The sequence below is a fragment of the Puma concolor genome, chromosome B4 (genome assembly GCF_028749965.1).
Source record: "Puma concolor isolate L17-30 chromosome B4, mPumCon1.1.hap2, whole genome shotgun sequence".
In the NCBI taxonomy this organism is placed as follows: Eukaryota; Metazoa; Chordata; class Mammalia; order Carnivora; family Felidae; genus Puma; species Puma concolor.
In genome coordinates this window covers 70927875-70948689 of record NC_141673.1, presented here as the reverse complement: position 1 = coordinate 70948689, position 20815 = coordinate 70927875, and the positions used below count along the sequence as shown (strand labels likewise).

General features: G+C 36.8%; 1 protein-coding gene across 4 annotated transcripts in view; it reads right to left on the bottom strand.

The window, feature by feature from the left end:
* NELL2 (neural EGFL like 2) overlaps positions 1-20815 on the bottom strand; it is a 400719-nt gene that overhangs the window by 17547 nt on the left and 362357 nt on the right. For all 4 annotated transcript variants that reach the window (XM_086713602.1, XM_025930858.2, XM_086713604.1 and 1 more), the window contains one exon: positions 5556-5696. In XM_086713602.1, the coding sequence (XP_086569728.1) occupies positions 5556-5696 (141 nt within the window). The remainder of the gene's footprint in view (positions 1-5555; positions 5697-20815) is intronic.

Below are 20815 nucleotides of genomic sequence, written 5' to 3'. Positions count from 1 at the left end.
GCTTTATTCTCAGAGAGAGACATATTTTCAGGTATAGTAGAAATTACGGTAAAGGGAAATGGTAAAGGCACATTATCTGGGGATTAAATATCTACACCTCTGAGATAAATGGATGAGCAAAAAAGCATATAATTTGTATGAATGCAGCTTATAAACATGTACGTTGTAGATTACTCAACTGCAGCCTAAAAAGTGGTGAAGGAGTACACTATTATTTATTCATGTCTTCAAATATATTTATTCACATCTTCAGAGTAATTGTAAACCAACTGCTGTGGCTTTGTCCACTTTGAAGTGCCTTTTTTTTTCCCTCAGCAACAGAAAAATGGCACCTGCTCAGATATAATCACACTCTTAAAATTGTATCCTTCTAAATACTATTATAATTCTACAAATCACTGAAATTACAGTAAATGGATAGTTGTTTAGAAGAAGGATTTTAGTCTTTTTTTACATAACATAGGTTTTTTTTAAAAAAGGAATCCTTCAGAGCATTGTCTTCTAAAAAAGTCATAGATATTTATGATCATTATTATAAATTCTATTGGAAGATAACAGTAGAGTCATCTTTCCAGAGTCATATTTTTTTAAATAAGATTTTCTACTACTTCTGTGTTTATAGTATTTCCTTGAAAAGTCTTTTTTGCATAGGCATCTTATACAATCCTTTACTTCCCTATTTTCATCTTTCTCATGTGTTATTTTGAGCGGCTAGTTTAATTTTCCTTGTTATTTTCTGAACACTCACGAATGCACTAATTATGTTTTGTCATTTTGTCCTGATCTCCACTTTATATATTTAGTTCTACCAGGTGACATATCTATTACATATCCTACTATGTATCTACTTCTAGCACAGGTTATGTTCCTAACATACTTCTGATTAAATATTACCTGCATATCTCACTCATTTTATCCATCTCAACCTTTTACATTAGATAAATCAGTATATTATCAACCATGTGACAAGCATTGTTCTAGGCACTGGTGGCTGACAAGCAAACAAAATCCATGACCCTTAAGGCTTACAGTCCATGGGGAAAGGGATGGATGAAAAATAGTTGCAAACATAGAGGGAGGGAGGCAAACCACAAGAGACTCCTAAATACAGAGAACAAACAGATGGATTGAGGGGGCGGTGGAGAGGGGAAAATGGGTGATGGGCATTGAGGAGGGCACTTGTTGGGATGAGCACTGGGTGTTGTATGTAAGCAATGAACCATGGGAATCTACCCCAAAAACCAAGAACACACTTTACACACTGTATGTTAGCCAATTTGACAATAAATTATATATATATATATATATATATCTATATCTATCTATCTATCTATCTATCTATCTATCTATCTATATCTTACAGTCTATGGAAGATAATAAGCAAGTAAACAAATAATACATATAATTATTTCAGAAGAACTTATAACTTCTGTGAAGAAAAGGGAAGCAAATTAAGTGAAGAGTGTCAGAGAAGGATGCTATTTTAAGTTGGGGGTCCAGGAGAAGCCATTTTGGAAGAAATCTGAATTATATGAAAGAAGAATGCAAAGATCTGGAGAAGCACCTTCCAAAAAAGAAAAAAAGAACAGCACATGAGAAGGGAATCCGTTTGGTACATTTGTGACATAGCAAGAAAGCCAAGTACCCATAACATGTAGACCCTTGTAAGCCACTGTTGGGGTTTGGATTTTACTCTGAAGAGAGATGGAAAGGCTCCAGGCATTGGAACAGAATTGGAGCATGCTCCCACTTCTGACTTTAAGAAATCATTCTGGGTGCTATAGAAAAAAGACTCTAGGGGAGTCCAGGGTGGAAGTAGGGAGACCAATTTGGAGAAAGCTATAGTAATCCAGACAAAAGATAATGATGGCTTAGACCAACATGGTAACAGTAGACAATGTGAGAAGTGGTCAGATCAGGAATATATTTTGAAAATGGAAATTATGAGACTTGTTGATATGTTGGATATGAAGTATAAAGAAAAGAAAGAAACAATGACTCCAAGATGTTGGTCTGGGTCTGTGGTTTAGGGGCCTGTAAGAATTAGAGAGTATATTAAAGAGTTGTATTTTAGTCAGTAATCCCGAGTTGTCCTTAAGAAATCCAAGTTAGATACCGAGTAGGTAACAATATATATGAATCTGCAACTAATGTGGTTGATTCAGTTTCAGAATGGATAGAGAAGATTGCCAAGTGCCCCGTGATACTGGAACATGTAGTCTTCTGGAGAGGTAAAGGAGAGACCCATAGGGTAAGAGAAAGACAGGAGGGGCACCTGGTGGCAGAGTCAGTTGAGCATCTGACTTCAGCTCAGGTCATGATCTCAGTTTCGTGAGTTGGAGACCCACATCGGGCTCTCTGCTGTGAGCAGCATGGAGCCCACTTTGGATCCTTTGTCCCCCCCTCTCTCTGCCCCTCCCCTGCTTTCACTCTCTCTTGCAAAAATAAATAAAATATTAAAAATTAGAGAAAGACAGGAAAGAGTGGTGTCCTCAAAGCCAAGTGAAGAAAATTGTTTTGAGAGGAAGAAATGATCAACTGGTTCAAATGCTTGAGCTGTCGAGCAAAGAGACGTTAACTGAGCAGCAGATTTGGCAATGTGGAAAAGGTCAATAATCTTGAAAGGAAAGCATTCAGTGGGGGTAATGGGATTAAAGTATTGTTGGAAGCAAGAGAATGGAGACAAGAAATATAAAAGATTCTTTCAGAATTTTCCTCTAAAAGGGAGCAGAAAAATGCGGGAAATGTTTGGAGGATCAGGTGATATCGGGGAAGTTACTTTTTGTTTGTTTTTATTTCATTTTTAAAAGATGGCTGCTCCTCCAGGCTGTTTGTGTGCTGATGAGAATGATGGGAGAGAAAAAGAGTATTTATCATATGGAAGAGAAAGTGGGGAGTACAAAGGCGAAAACCTCAAGCAGGTGAGAGGGGATGATAGGTAAGGTACTATGGAGGGAGAAATGAAACTTAACTCAGTGAAACGGGAGGGAGGGAGGGAAAGCAGCAAATAAAGATATAAATACGAGTTGTCTAGTGTAACTCCTGGTGCAGAAATGAAGTTCTGCTTTCTTGGTTAAATAAGAAGCAGGGCCATCAACAGAGAATGATGAGAAAGGTAGTGGTACCTGAGATTTGAGATGACAGAAGGTGTGAAATGGTGGTATTAGAGAGCTGCAGGGGAAAGTAACCAAGGAAATAAAATAGGAATCTTTGGCAAAGCCGATGGCCTTTGTAGCAGGTAGCCTATAGGACAGTCCCCTGTGATTCTTACCCTTTAATATTCACGCTCTTGCATCTTCTCCCCTTGAATGTGGGCTGGCTACACCTACTGACTCACTTCTAACAAACACAGAAGCAATGAAATGACACATCTGAGACTGAGTTATAGAAAGATCATGGGCACTTGCTTATTCGAGGGGAAGCCAGCTCCCATGTCTTGAGGCAGCCCCGTAGAGTGGTTCATGTGTTAAGGAAACCAGGCCAGCCAAGAACCACATGAGCGATCTTGGAAACAGGGTGTGGCTCCCCCCATTCTCACCCCAGACAATTCTGCAAGGTGAAACACATCACTGACCAATAACTCATGCAACCTCATGAGAAACCATGAACCAGAGGCATCTAGGTAAGCTGTGCACAGATTCCTCACCCATACAAACTGTGACATAATTTTGGTTGTTTTCAGCTGCTACGTTTTGGGTGTAATTTGTTATGCATCAATAGATAACTAATACAGCCCTCTTGAGATTTGCAGTCAAAAATTTAAAAGATAGTGAGGGAGCGCCGTTGCAAATGTAAAGTGAGATAGTGGGCAGAGGTATGTGTTTTTGCTGTTCACATTCTGATGCACAGAAAAGGGTGTGTGAGGATACCAGGCAAAAGTAAACACAGGTTACCCCTAGAGAAGTGGAAAGGATGGGGGAAGGGGAGAGATGAAATTAAGATGCATTTTCAGCTTTAATCTAAGTACTTGTGTATGATTTGAACGATTTATAATCGGCTTATATTCATTCTACATGTGTGTAACTTAAAGCAAAAGACAATCTTAACAAAAAGGTAGTTTTTAAACAAAAACAGTAGACTTCCCCACGATAAACTGCAGAATACAGGCAAAGCAGTTTATCAGGGAAGTACAAAATCACACTGCTTGATCTGCCTCATGGAATTCTCTACAGGGCTGGAACTGTTCACTCTGGGACAATCACAAGTGCAAAGCAAAGCCCTCAGCCCACAGTTAGGTGGTTATTTGCAAATGCCAGGTTTTAGCCCCTGGCAAGGCAACAGCATCCCCACTCTATGCAAAAAATCCAGAGACCCCTCTGCTGAAGGTCCAGAGCTCTGGAGCTGCCAGCAAAGTGCAAAGCACACTGAAAACATCTGTCATCCAAGTCAGCTTCACTTTTCTCTGTGTGAAAACCCTTTGAGGTCCAAGAATAAAAGACATCTTATCATTTAAGTGTCAAGTACCGTTAAGTTAGATTCTCCAAGGCTTTCACTGACTGTGTCACTTTAGTCACATTATTCTCGTAGGCTGTTTCTCTATGAAGGTGTAAATACAAATGGAGAAAATAATAACTTCTTGTGGTTTGCTGTGTTTTCCATTCCTGTGCCAAACTTCTGATGGCCAATCCTTCTGGTGTGGGTGGTTTCCCTGGCAATTGCTCACTGGGCTTTGTATATTCTGCCTGCTTTTGAAAAATCATGCCCTTCAATAGAGAGTATAGAGGAACAGAGTTGTCAATTCACTGAAAATAGTTCAAAATTAATGGTAAATAACTGAATATAATCTGATTGAATTTTTCACTCCTATTAGATTGAAATCTTCTTTGAAGCAGGGGTCATAACTTCTATGTCTAACATTCAACATTCAGTAAGTATCTCTTACTTTGCCAGCCAAGTGGTATGTTAGGAATAGTCCAGAGTAGTGTGTATTGTGAATATTATCCTTGGCATTATCATATCCACAGCATTATCATATTACCTCTACCTCTATTTTCCTTTTATCTTGCTTTCCTCATCTATTTTTTTTCTAGCTCTTTTTGGGTCAGATTTATGCATGCTGCCATTTAATTTCATCTGATACTATTTTATTCATCCTAAAAACACCCTTCAACAGTTACAAGTATCCATAGAGAACTGGCTTAGTGTCACAAATTTAACATATCTAAAAATCAATTAATTATCATAATTAGTAAGTGAAGGTTAGATTTTAACATGTTTCCAATTGTTGTATAAACACACAGCAAAAGCCACCAATAACTTCAACATGAATTTTTTAAATTTTTATTACTTTTTGAGGGGGAGGCGGGGGGAAGGAACGAGACACAGAATCTGAAGCAGGCTCTAGGCTCCGAGCTGACAGCACAGAGCCTGACGTGGGGCCCAAACTCATAAACTGTGAGATCATGACCTGAGACAAAGTCAGATGCTTAACTGACTGAGCCACCCAGGCACCCCAATAACTTCAACATTAGATCAATGTCTACTATTTACATCTTACTGTATATTCCCCAAGTTCAAAAGGTGTTCTTATAAACTCCGGTTCTCCTTGTACTGACCTTCGCAAGATTCTCCACTTGGTGAAAACATCCCATTGTCATGGTAGCCATCTCTGCACTCACAGTGGTACCATCCAGGCAGGTTAATGCAGTTAGCACGACTGTCACACTGAACAAAGCCATCAGAGCACTCATCAATATCTGTTTGGCAAAGAAAACAAAAATGGGATGTTACACAATTGCTGCTTTTCTCTGCCCCAAACTAAAATATTCTGCTAGATAGCTACTAAATTTTTTAGTGCCAGCAACTCCTTAAAACTGGGAAAACATAAACTCAAAAAAGTCTACTTGGTTGTTGAAGGCTATATAGAAAGAATGTAGCGGTATTAGTCATAGGAGAAATATCTAGATGGCTTCTCTGTTGTGGAAGGCCTCCAACTGCAAATAATGACAAGAAACCATGTATGACAATCTTTAGTGCTGCTCACCATAGAATTCTAGCTCTTCTTCTGGACACAAGCTAGGATTGCCATGTGAATGCAGGAAGCCAATTAGGAAGTGGCATGTGTCACTTCTAGGCAGAGCATTCAAGACACACATGTCCCCTTCCCCATCACAATGTCCAGCAATTTCCAGGGGCTCTAAAGATCAGCCTGAGTTCCTAAGTGAGGATGATGTGGGGCGCATTCCTCCTCTTCTTCGGATGGACATAGAATATGAACAGAAAAACAACCTTCTTGCTGAGATTTTAGGATCTTTATTACTATAGGTACAACCTACCCACACCTGACTAAAATCTCATTCATCTCCAACATATAGCAATGGCACTCACACAGCAACATGCTCCATATTTCCAAGAATATATACCATTTATGCTACTTTTTAATGGGTTTCACATGTTATCCCAGTCAACCCTCAAAAAAAAAAATCTTGCCAGGTAGATAGCATATTGAACATATGGGGAAAAAAAAAAAACAAGGCAAAAGGAAATCATGGGATTTAAACAAAGTCACCTAAATTTTCATGTTTGCCTGACTTTCATGTGTGTGTTCCTTCATCTAAACAGACACAGGCTGAGATTGGCCAAAGTGTCTAAAAACAAAGAGATCTATGTATCTTGAGTCTCATATATTTTCCTCCAGAGGCTTATTACTACTCCCAAATAGTGTGAGCCCTTTATTCTCCTTGTTCAGACTGTTGAATGATGAGAACATCCAATGCCAATCCAAATCTCTTCCTTTGCTCATAGAGGAGCTGTCTTACGGAGTGCCCCCTGCTCATAAAACTCCTGGTTTTCTCGGTACTTTGACTCAGACCCTGGTAAATGATTAGATAGCACAGCATTATCACAGCTGTAGTGTGATGATGAACATATGAACCCAACTTCCATCTTGATAGCCCTATGCCATCCCTGGAGATTCCACTCGCCAAGGTAGGACAGCCCTTTCTTTTACACTTCCCACGCCTGCATTATAGTCCCTGCTGTAGTGACCAGGCATGATGGTGTCCTTCGTGTTGAAGGGAAGACCTGCTGCTTTTTAGAGTCTTTTCCCTCAAATCAGTCCACTTCAGCTCAACAGAATCTACTTCCTTCCTACTTCAGTCTCATTTAACTCCAAATTCTTGGAAGTATATATCCCTTTCATTTTCTTGTTAAATTTCTCTTTGTCTATGTTCAATTTTGAAAGAGACAATTTTTTTGAATAAATGAATAAATAAGTTTTTTTTTTTTTTTAAGAGATACAAGCCCAGAGTCCCTTCCCTAAAACAAGGTGCAAACCGTTCTTTCAGATTAGGTAATAGGCAAAAAATATATATGTTTTATATCACTGTAAAACTTCAACATTATTTCTGAACTAAAAATGGTTTTACCTCCATAGTTCCTCTTCCGAAGAGTTAGTTCCGACTGTCAGTAATTCCTACTGTCAAAATAATTGTTAGTGGTCAAATAAGCTAACCACTGACTTCCTGACGGATAGCTGATGTGGATTGCTTCCATTTACTTAGGCCTCTTAGGTTTTGTGAAACAGCCTATTTGTATTTCAGGAGCCTCCCTAACTGATGAATCTCTGATTATCAATGGGGCTAAAATGCTATGCTCATTTCAGCTTTGTACAGTCTTTTCTTCTAACCCAAATGATGCAGAAAATTGATTATGTCATTTCTTAAGTGCATGGACAAAAGAAACCAGGTTGGGATTTCAGCTTTAGAAGTGAGTGTATTGGAAGAAAGGCCATGAGGGGATATTACAGAGTATCTCTGCTATTTTAGAAGAATCTGGTCATTAGTATTGGTGATTTGCAAGTAACTATTAATGGAGCAGAGCCTTCTCTACTGAAACAATTTTCACATGTGCAGTTAGCCTTGACTTTAGTTCTATTTTGTTGCTGAACAAGGTTGCAGGGTTAGCTCAGATCTCCTGACAAAGATATGTATTTCAAGTTTTACTTCTCCCTTACTTTCTCTCCTCACTCTTCCCAATCATTAGAGCTGCTCCTTACGGTCTTATGCCCGCTTCTCTTTCTCACATTGCAGTACCCTTCCGTGAGCTAGAAACATGCTCAATGAAGTTTAATAGGAATGCTACGCATTTATTACCTACTGTTCTCAAGACTGGGGATACAAACATATGCTGGGCAAAATGTGTTTTCATCTACTGCTTGAGTTTTATTATTTAATTCTTACTACCAAGCAGTATTTTAGAGAATTAATATGCAAAGACATGACCACTCATCAATTTGCCGTTCAATATTTATTAAATGCCTCTTTTGTGCCAAGTACTAAATACTGGTAAAACAAGGATGGACAAACCAGAAGTAATTTCTGCCCTGAGTTTAATCTACACCTAAATTGTGTTTTAAGAGAATTAAATGTCTAAAAATCTGAAATGACAATCATACAGGACAGTGTCTCCCAACATGCTGCTCAATCTACTAACATGTCACCAGTGGCATGTTATTTAGGTGATAATATATTTAATGACTACACATTTATATTTCTGAATTATTTCCACTTATAGAAAGTGATACTAATGGTACAGTAGTGACATTAGACTCAAATTTAAAAATTAAGAAAGATTACAGAAACAGTATTCAGTAAACATTAAAATAAACATTCTATGAACATAACAAAAATTATGAAGCTGGTACGCAAATGACTGAAGTTTAGAAAACACCAAAATATAGTATGAAGCAATTATTCACATTTCAGAAGAATTTTCTGAGTAACTCCTCAGGCAGTGAAATGCCTTAATTCATTTAAAATATAACTCAATTTATAAAATATATAAGATGCATATGTCACGATGCCTCAAATTATATACTCGCTCTGATTTAGGATAGTGAAGAAAAACTAGCCAGATAATATATATTACTTCATTTTATACTTTCATGTTCCTGCTAATTTTGATTTGTGCATGCAAATGTTTCTACTTTGGTGAAAGTCAGTAGAAAAGGAAAGTATGCTTGAATCACCAAAGTATTCACTTTCCACCAGAAGGTATGTGTGTTTGGCTCGTGGCTCTAATTAAAGCCACAGCTAAAACAAACAGCCTTATCTGTGAGCTATTTGATGTGTGTATGTAAACATGCAGTAAGTGAAGAGTTGTAATCTGATCCACAATTTAAGATGTATATTTTATCTGTACATGAATTTGAATATTACTGAGTTATAAAAATCACATACATATTGTGTGCATTTTCAAACATGCACATATTGTGCTTTCCCTATTGTGTAATACCAGAAAACAATAAAAAAAACTTTCAAAGAATTCATTTCTTGGCTATTTTCTTTTGGTCACTAACACTACACATTATCCAATTGAGTTAGATATACAGAGAACAGTAGATCTAGGAAAGGAAAATGCTATATTATTTCATTCCACATAAGAACTACCAAGCTGGAACAAATTACTTTCTAAAGTGAATAAAAGTATTCAAAAAGATTAGTACAGGACATATAAGCTGATGTGATTTGGTCTTGATTATAAGGACCTTAATTCTGTACTCTGTAGGTACATTATATAGAAAACTAAAAATACATTTTATGAAAACCTATGATTTCATTACATATTCTATCTTAGAAAGAACTAGTTCTCAGTTCCCTAGAGACAATTAAAACTTTCTCAGTAGCAACATTTAGAACAGTTAGCTAGTGATGATATTAAAATGCTTTCCCAGAGTACAGAGATTCCAAACTCCAAATAATATTTAGCCATCTAACAACAGTCACGAATAGTAGTCATACTCCAGAGATCAAAATCGACTTAGATAATAAAAGTGGAAGGCACTGTTGAGGATAGACTTTCTAGAAAGCACATATGTTTTGAAGCAATCATTAAAAACAAACCAACAAGCAGAAAAACAAGGAATAAAAATATGTGGAAAAAAAACCTCACACACATCAGTGTCTTGCTTTCCTTGTCTCCATCAGATATGATGACACAAGAATGGATGTCTTCTACAATGTGACACAGACCACTGGTTTCAACTGAAAATGGCTTTTGCCATCAGCATTTAAAGGGTCACTTTAGGGGTACCTGAGTGGCTCAGTCCATTGAGTCCGACTTAGGCTCGGGTCATGATCTCGCAGTACGTGAATTCAAGCCCAGCGACGGGCTCTGCGCTGACAGCTCAGAGCCTGGAGCCTGCTTTGGATTCTGTGTCTCCCTCTCTTTCTGCCCCTCCCCTGCTCACATTCTGTCTCTCTCTCTTTCAAAAATAAATAAACATTAAAAAAATAAAGGGTCACTCTAGACAATGAAATTATTTCCATGTAAAATTAAATATAGTTATAAAATGATACATTATAAAATGAGACACTTGAGTGATAACTTCTTCTCATACACAGTAAAAGTTATTTCTATCATACAACATAACTAAGAGTAAAAATGTGCAAATGTCTAGAATCACCCATACCTAAAATAGACCCTAATCATTAGTTTAAGATCCTTTTTATGCTGAGAAAACTGATTAGTTGTTACTTTATACAAAAGAAGAGAAAATCCAGTTCTTTTTAAAAATTAGCACACTATTTTTAATGCCAAAGTCAAATAATGAGAGTACTATCTTTCATACTCTTTATCATTAATAAAAACCTGACATCATTTCTCATAAAAATAGTACTTGTACTATTTATATCACTGTCGTATGCACTGGTAGTTAAATTATATTGATAAACAACAGGCAATTAAACATTCTGAAAACAATTAATCAACTCTTGATTAGCCACATGTGGATTATTTGTTTTCTAGATTATCTGCAGCATTTTTTGAATCACAAGGTCATTTCCCTGTCTTTTGTTGAGCTTCTGGGAAGTCTATTTTTAAATATTTAGATGTGAGTTTTCAAGGAATGCAAACTCATTTGAGCATTGTATTACTTTTAATAACTACACTAGATTTGGATATAAAATGTTGTCCAAAAATTTAATAAGAATTAATTTTATACTATTTTCTTTTTGAAAATAAAATAGGACAACATATGTAAGTAAACTTTGAAAATCATAAAAATCTCTTCATAAGCTGGCTGATAACATTGCAGATGTAGTGAAAATAATTTTCATTACTTTATAGTTCATAATTGGGAAGTTAATGACTGCTCTTTAAAAAACATAATATAGAGCGCCTGGGTGGCTCAGTCGGTTGAGCGTCTGACTTCGGCTCAGGTCATGATCTCACAGTTCGTGGGTTCGAGCCCCGTGTCAGGCTCTGTGCTGACAGCTCAGAGCCTGGAGCCTGCTTCAGATTCTGTGTCTCCCTCTCTCTCTGGCTCTCCCCTGCTCATGCTCTGTCTCTTTCCCAAAAATAAATAAATATTTTAAAAAACATAATAAAAATGCAAATATAAAATACATAACAATATCATTATATTGTTTAGTCCTCCATACAAACACGTAAGATATTCTCATCCCTATGTCACAAAGAAGCAGTGGGAACAAATACATGGCCCAAGTTGACACAACAGACCCGAACTCTTTGAACTACAGAGTCCAGTGCTCTTTCCCACATGAGGCTGACTCTCAAGACCAACACGTGCAGAAACCACATCCGTGTTGAGATAACTCAGTGTATATGCTAATAATGGGAGTGAATTCCACTCTTAGGCTTTTAGCTATTGCAACTTTGAATATTTTGCCAAACCTCTCTGAGTCTTCTGGTTTTGAACTAGAAATAATACTCTCTCTGTTAATAGTTTCCTGTTTACTACTGTTAACTATGCAAGGCCTCATAGGAGTGGTCCCTGGCTCACATAGGCATTTAGTATGTAGGAATTCCCCCTCCACCTCTGAAATAACTCTCCACAGTTTACAAAGCATGTTCACTTATATCACTTGAATGCTTGGAAAAAAATCAAGACATCTTGATTTTTCTTGTGGTTCCTGGGTCTTATTACTTTATCATTTCTGTTTTCCTTTCACAGTCTTTGCCTATTCTGTCCCTATTGCCTAGAATGCTCCTCTCTTTTTCTCATTCTCTTACCCAGTTAGTTAACTATTTCTCACCTGTCTCTGTCTCATATTAAGATTAATTTCCTGGGTGGCTCAGTTGGTTAAAACCCCACACTTGATTTTGGCTCAGACCATGATCTTGTGGTTGTGAGATTGAGCCCCGTGCCACGTTGTTGTCAAATAAGGAGCCTGCTCCACAGAGGCTCCTCTGTCTCCTCTCTCTCTGCCCCTCCCCTACTCATGCACATTCTCTCTTTCTCAAAAAATAAATAAATAAACTTAAAAAAAAATTAATTTCAGGGGCGCCTGGGTGGCTCAGTCGGTTAAGCGGCCAACTTCGGCTCAGGTCACGATCTCGCGGTCCGTGACTTCGAGCCCCGCGTCGGGCTCTGGGCTGACAGCTCAGAGCCTGAAGCCTGTTTCAGATTCTGTGTCTCCCTCTCTCTGACCATCCCCTGTTCATGCTCTGTCTCTCTCTGTCTCAAAAATAAATAAAAACGTTAAAAAAAATTTTTTTTAAATAAAAAAAAAATTAGTTTCCTTTGGGAAAGCCTTCCTTGACTCCAAAGGCTATGTTTGATCTCCTAGTGCTCATTGTTTTTTGTACTTTCTCCCTTGTGTTCCTTGTGTTTTGCCTTAATAGTAACTGTCATGAGGTTTTTTTGGGGGGGTGGGTGGGGTGTCTAAACTTGCAAATATTACACTGACTTAATTAGAGTAACTTCAATTCTAGAGAAAGCCCTCTCTTTTCCCCCCACTTTTAAAAACTATCTTGATTCTTTGAGCTTTTTGTCTATCACTTTGTGAATTTCTCACCCAAAACCAAACCAAAACAATAAATGGGGGAAGGGAAAGTCTACATTGATTCTATAGATATGAAATCTTTACATTATTGCATCTTGCAATCCAGACACATGATATATTTCCTCTTTCTCTAATACTTTTTATTAGTTTTTATACTCTTTGTAGTTTTCTGAAAGGATGTCTTATGCAATTTTGCCAGGATTTATTCCTAAATATACATTTTTACCTTCTTTTTTAAAAAAACAACTTTTTCCCCCAATTTTACCAAGGTATAATGGACAAATAAAATTATAAGATATTTAAAGTGTACAACATGATGGATATGTATATATATATGTATATATATATGTATATGTATATATACATATATTATGAAAGGATTTCTCCCATTGACTTAATTAACACTACCATTACCTCATATATCTTTTTTTTTTGGTGTAAACATTTAAGTTCTATTCCTTTAGCAAATTTCAATTATAGTTTTATAGTGTTATCAACTATAGTTACTGTGTTATACATTATCTTCAGACTTAAAAACCAAATTTGCTGAGGTAAAATTTGTATACAAAAGCATTACCACCAATTTCATGAGTTGTTACACATTACCACTACCATAATTATAAGATATAAAACACTTCCTTTACCCCCAAAAGTTCTTCTATATCAACAATACTTGAAAACAATAATTTGTGTATTTTCTCGTGTGTCGGTTGGCCTTCTGGATGTCTTCTTTGGAGAAGTGTCTATTCATGTCTTTTGCCCATTTCTTCACTAGGTTATTTGTTTTTTCGGTGTTGAGTTTGATAAGTTCTTTATAGACTTTGGATACCAATCCTTTATCTGATATGTTGTTTGCAAATATCTTCTCCCATTCTGTCAGTTGCCTTTTAGTTTTGCTGACTGTTTCCTTTGCTGTGCAGAAGCTTTTTATTTTGATGAGGTCCCAGTAGTTCATTTTTGCTTTTGTTTCCCTTGCCTCTGGAGACGCGCTAAGTAAGAAGTTGCTGCTGCCAAGATCAAAGAGGTTTCTGCCTGCTTTCTCCTTGAGAATTCTGATGGCTTCCTGTTTTACATTTAGGTCTTTCATCCATTTTGAGTTTAGTTTTGTGTATGGTGTAAGAAAGTGGTCCAGGTTCATTCTTCTGCATATCACTGTCCAATTTTCCCAGCACCACTTGCTAAAGAGACTGTCTTTATTCCCTTGGATATTCTTTCCTGCTTTGTCAAAGATTAGTTGGCCATACATTTGTGGGTCCATTTCTGGGTTCTCTCTTCTGTTCCATTGATCTGAGTGTCTGTTCTTGTGCCAGTACCATACTGTCTTGATGATTACAGCTTTGTAGTATAGCTTGAAGCCTTGGATTGTGATGTCTCCTGCTTTGGTTTTCTTTTTCAAGATTTCTTTGGCTCTTCGGGGTCTCTTCTGGTTCCATACAAATTTTAGGATTGTTTGTTCTAGCTTTGTGAAGAATGCTGGTATTACTTTGATAGGGATTGCATTGAATATGTAGATTGCTTTGGGTAGTATCGACATTTTAACAATATTTGTTCTTCCTATCCAGGAACATGGAATCTTTTTCCATTTTTTTGTGTCTTCTTCAATTTTTTTCGTAAGCTTTCTATAGTTTTCAGTGTATAGATTTTTCACCTCTTTGGTTAGACTTATTCCTAGGTATTTTATGGTTTTTTTTGTGCAATTGTAAATGGGATCGATTCCTTAATTTCTCTTTATGTTGCTACATTGTTGGTGTATAGGAATGCAACTGATTTCTGTGCATTGATTTTATATCCTGCAACTTTGCTGAATTCATGAATCAATTCTAGCAGTTTTTTGGTAGAATCTTTTGGGTTTTCCATATAGTGTATCAAGTCATCTGCAAAGAGTGAAAGTTTGACCTCCTCCTGGCTGATTTGGATGCCTTTTATTTCTTTGTGTTGTGTGATTGCAGAGGCAAAGACTTCCAATACTATGTTGAATAACAGTGACGAGAGTGGACATCCCTGTCTTGTTCCTGAACTTAGGGGGAAAGCTGTCAGTTTTCCCCATTGAGGATGATGACAACATCACTCATCATCAGGGAAATACAAATCAAAACCACAATGAGATACCACCTTACACCTGTCAGAATGGCTAACATGAACAACTCAGGCAACAACAGATGTTGGTGAGGATGCGGAGAAAGAGGATCTCTTTTGCATTGTTGGTGGGAATGCAAGCTGGTGCAGCCACTCTGGAAAACAGTATGGAGGTTCCTCAAAAAACTAAAAATAGAGCTACCCAAAGATCCAGAAATTGCACTACTAGGCATTTATCCACGGGATACAGGTGTGCTGTTTCGAAGGGACACATGCACCCCCATGTTTATAGCAGCACTATCAACAATATCCAAAGTATGGAAAGAGCCCAAATATCCATCGATGGATGAATGGATAAAGAAGATGTGGCATATACATACAATGGAGTATTACTCGGCAATCAAAAAGAATGAAATCTTGCCATTTGCAACTATGTGGATGGAACTGGAGGGTATTATGCTAAGTGAAATTAGTCAGTCAGAGAAAGACAAAAATCATATGACTTCACTCATATGAGGACTTTAAGAGAAAAAACAGATGAACATAAGGGAAGGGAAACAAAACTAATATAAAAACAGGGAGGGGGACAAAACAGAAGAGACTCATAAATATGGAGAACAAACTGAGGGTTATGGGAGGGTTTGTGGGAGGAGGGCTGGGCTAAATGGGTAAGGGGCATTAAGGAACCTACTCCTGAAATCATTGTTGCACTATATGCTAACTAATTTGGATGTAAATTTTAAAAAATAAAAAATAAAATTAAAAGAAAAGAATTCGTATAAATTGTCATTTTGAGTAAGAGCCATATGAACAGCAACCATCCCTGTATTCCTCTTCCTTCCTTCCTTTTTTTTTCTTCCTACCATATCTCAAACACCTAGCAAAGAACTGGACATGGCTAGAGATTTATAAGCATTTGCTGAATGAATGAATGGTTCATTTACAATATCAAGTAATTAAGTGGCAAGCTCATCATGCCACCTTTGAGTCTTGCTAGGTCAGAGGGAAATGCAGGCAGGGTGCTAGCTTGAAAGATTCACTAAGATGCAATAACAAGATGGTAAGATGACATTTTCTCATCCTACTTCAAATATTTATGTCAAAAATTGACTACAGTATTGTAGTATTGACTACAGTATTAAATGGAGTAGAATTGGTGAGGATAAAATTAAATAGTGTGTTCATTACACACACACACACACACACACACACACACACACAAACACACACACGCATGCACATGCACGCACACAGCAAAAAGAGCATATCAAGACTTCTAATCAAAGATGGAACATTGAAAACATTTTTAGATTTTTTCTTCTTCCTAGTCATAAACATTTGTTAAAAGAGCAAAGTATAAACAAAGACAAAAGGCAAAACACCACCATCAGAAAAGAAAATTCAGTAAGTTTTTGTCTCTTCTTGGAAAATAAAATACAGGTGAAGTGATAGAGTCAGAGCAAAGGAATCCACAGCCTAGAGTATATGTGTAATAATGGAGTGCTACAGGTGATGAGGGTAGTAATCTCCACTAAAGATTACCAAAGAGACATGAAATACCACGTAAAGCTAATATGAGATATGGTGCTGAAAGTAACTGGTTTAATTAAAAGGTTACTGATGAATAATCAAACCATCCACATCCTCCCACTTTGAGCAAACTGCTGAAAAAAAGCAGTTATCCCCAAAGCTAGGTTGGACGGTTCTCCTCTAAAGAAAATAGACAAGATATCTGGAACAAACTGGGCAGCTAATATAGGCTGTCTTCCTTTGGAACAAAGTCGCTTCATTTCAGTGTTTAGAGATCTCAAATTGTAAAAACTCTCTTTTTGTTCACCTATTCTAAGTCTGCCAGTGAACAAACTTAAACTTCATATTAAAGCTCAAAACCAGTGTTTCTATTTATTTACTCTTAAACATTAATGTGAAATCAAAGGACAACATGTACTTAAGAAAAGTATGTAACATTTATTAGAATTACCAAGATACACCATTAGAAAAACTGACGCTGAAGGAAGCTGAAATAATTTACAGAACAGAACTTAAAATGTTTCTTATTAATATCTTCAAATAGATTTGAGAAGATATTTCATCCATAAGAAAAAGACACAATGCTCTCAAAAAAGGAATGTTCAAAGAATAGGAAGAGTTCTTGAAAATTAAAAATATGATAGCTGAAAAATTTTTAAATGTAATAGAAGACTTAGAAGATCAAGTAAAAGTAGTCTCTTGAAAAGTATAACATAGAAAATAGATGAAAAACATGATTAAAAAACCCACAAAAAACAAAGAGCACCAAACTAAAACGTCCAGCTTCTGATTAAAGACAAAGTTTATACCAAGAAAACAGAAAAATCAATGGAAGAATAATATCTTTAAAAATAACAATAATTGAAGAACTGTGCACTACAGAGTCTTCAGATTTAAAGGGCCCAAATGAAGGTCTCCAAATAATGAATAATGACATAACAGCCAATACTTATCGATGGCTTATTATGTTGCAGCCACTGTTCTTTGCAATTTACCTATATATATTCATTTAGCGCTTACAGTAGCCCTATAAGGTAGGAAATACAAATTGTTCCCCATTATGAAAGAGGAATAAATATAGGCTAGTAATTTTTAAGAGAAGTAAAGTAATTTTCCCCAAGACTACTGAAGCACAAAACTGGGATTTGAACTCAGGTACTCTAGATACAGAGATCAAACCCTCACTCCATACACAACACTGCCTCACAAGTGAACAAAACAAAGACTCACATCTAAATATACACTGTTAATATTTCACAATAAGTATAAAATACCAATCTTTTTTTAATGTTTATTTATTTTTGAAGGAGAGAGAGAGAGTCAGTGTGAGCAGGGGAGAGGCAGAGAGAGAGGGAGACACAGAATCGGAAGCAGGCTCCAGGCTCCGAGCTGTCAACACAGAGCCCGACGCAGGGCTCGAACTCACAAACCGTGAGATCATGACATGAGCCGAAGTCGGATGCTTAACTGACTGAGCCACCCAGGCGCCCCTAAAATACCAATCTTAATATCTTCCAGGGAGAATAATAGGTTACATGTAAAGGGACAGAAACTAGGCTGGCATCATTTTTCTCACATGCAGCACTGCATGCTATAACACAGTGAAGCAACTATTTTGACCCTATAAGTCTATACTCAACATAACTGTCAAATATCTATGAAAGCAGAATAAGATATTTTAAGACATATAATTCCTTAGAAAATTATGTCCATGCAGTATTTAAAAAATACTTTATAAAGGACTAAATCAAGACAGGAACTACCAGGAGTTTATTCCTCTCTCCCTAAAATACTTTGCTCATTTTGCAAGTATATAGTTATCTTTCTACCTCACTGACTTCCACATCTTGGTCTTCTTTGCAGATCTTATCTTCTCAATCTCTAAAAGTTTGAGTTACCTGGGGATCTATTCTGTGATCTTTTCTTTTTTTATCTACTAGCTTCATAGTGGTTTTATCCAGTACCAGGGCTTTAAATATCCATATACCATCAATATACTGAAAACTACCTGGGCGGGTTGAATAATGTTCCCCCAAAATTCATGTCCACTTGGAACTCAAAATGTGACCTTATTTGGAAATAGTCTTTGTGGATATAATTAGGTAAGGATCCTGATATAAAATCATCTTGGATTCAGAGTGGGCCCTAAATCCAATGACTGGTGTCCTTTTCAGAAGAGAAGATACAGAGAAACACACATACAAAAAGTCAACATAAAGATGGAAGCAGAAATTGAAGTTATATAGTCACAAGCTATCTCTGGGGCTACCAGAACCTGGAAGAGGTAAGGAAGGATTCTTACAGTCTTCAGATGGATCATGGCACTGATACCACCCTGATTGTGAACTTAGAGGCTCCAGAACTATAAGATAACAAATTCCTGTTATTTTAAGCCACCAAGTTTGTGGTATTTTTTTTATAGCAGCCCTAGGAAAATACATCATCTCATTTACATTTTCACCCAGACTGCTCTCTTCTCTTCCAAACCTGTTCATTTTCTCACCCAATTATTCAATTTTTCACTCAATATTTCCACTTGGATACCGAACTGTTCCTTCTGAAGTCTTCCCACCTCATCAAATGGCAAAACCACCCCATTACTCAGGCAAAAAACTTTAACTTAATTTCTCTCTTTCTGTCACTCCTCTTATCAAATCTATCCACAAGTCCTGTTGGTAGTGTCTGCAAAATATATCCCGAATCAAATCATCACTTCCAACCATTTTCAAGCTTACCAGTCCAGTCCATGTTACCATTATTTCTCACTTGAGTTAATATAACAGCCTAATGAATATCCCTGATTCCTTTTTCCCCCCCTCCTACAGTCTATCCTGAAGATAGGTGAAATCCTGGCATATGGAAGAGTAGTAGTATAAGGGAGGCAAATTTTCATCTATCATCGCAATTAGTTTGTTGGTAATATCTAAAGTTGACTAATTAAACAAAACATGGTATAGACATACTAAAAGAATTAAAAGTGTTCCCTCCTAGCACCTTGTCTCAGGTGTAGTTTCATAAGAGAACTAAGCTCTAATGCCCTAAGAAATTGGTGTAAGCCAGACATTAACTTCTCTCCTTTATATCTGGTATGGTACTAGTCATGTACCATCTTTGGGAAACAAGAGAACATAGTCTTTAGGTCATTTTCTGGTTTTATAGTTCAAATAAGGAACTCTTTCTAAGCAAATTGTCTAGAAAGTGAGTCCAGAAGCTATTGCCTTTCATTCTAAGTTCTTCTGTGCTGTTTCATATCTTTTAAACATGTGTCTCTTTTCTTTCACATACATAAAAAAACACATTAAGAACATTCAGGCTTCATTTTAAAAATGTTGAGTATACTAGGATAGCAATTCTGCTAGTAGTTATGCTTAGATGGAGAGAAAAAGGAGAGAGGAGCTCTGGAGAAAGGTACCAGGGCCAGAGACATGAGGAGAGCATAACCAGAATTGACAGCACAAAATGCCACAAAAATCATAAGTGGCTGGATAAAAATACTAAAGTTGAGATTACAGAGAGACAGGAAAGAATGAAGAGCTGTCAATGGGGGGAAATGAAGTGGGTAGACAAAGAACTATAGGAGGAAGTGTTAGCAGTGAGGTGGAAAGATCACAAGTCTAACAGAAACCACGGGAAAAGCACAAAAAGCACATCAAGGGAGAAGAAAGGGCTGTCAACAATGCTAAGGAGAACTGCTAATTGCTTCTTGAGGCACATTTAAGACTAAATACTTCTGGTTTAACATAGAATTGAGACTCCTTCTGATGTATGAGTAACAAGTTGGAAAAAGGATTGAACAAAAAGGAATTCTGAAAACTTCCTTATTGAAACACATCTTTGCAGCTTCTATCCCTTTAACAAGGTAGCTAAAGTGTAGGATATGAGGCTTGAAATACTTGAGCTTATTCACTTATTCAATAAGCACATATCAAATATCTATCATCTAAAACATAGATGCTAGATACTATGGGGATATACTCAAGAGCTCATAGTCTAATAAAAAAAGATATAGCATTAGCATAAACAACTCAGATACAAGGTGGAAATCATGAGGCCTAAAGGAATAGTACAGATGAAGAAATATATGAATTCAGGAAAGAGACATGACCTTACTCAGAAACTGTGATCAATGAAAAGTAGGCCACTGGAGTAAAACATGGCTGAGCAGAGACTTCCAGATTTATTTCTGCAAATAGTAGCAAATTACTTAAAACATTTATTCATTTGTTACACTGTAATCAAGTACCTACTTTTAAAATAGGATTTCTTTTTTCCTATATTAGATGACATTACAGTTAGGCTCCCAAGATAATATGAATGTGAAGCATCTGCTAGTTCTACAATAATAAGCAGACTGCTCTTAATCAGGCTAAAAACAGGAAAGTCTTAATTCCTATTCTTCCCTGAGCCACTTTCTAATAGCAAGGATTAGACTGTCTCCTTGATCTACCTCAAGATTATTTCTA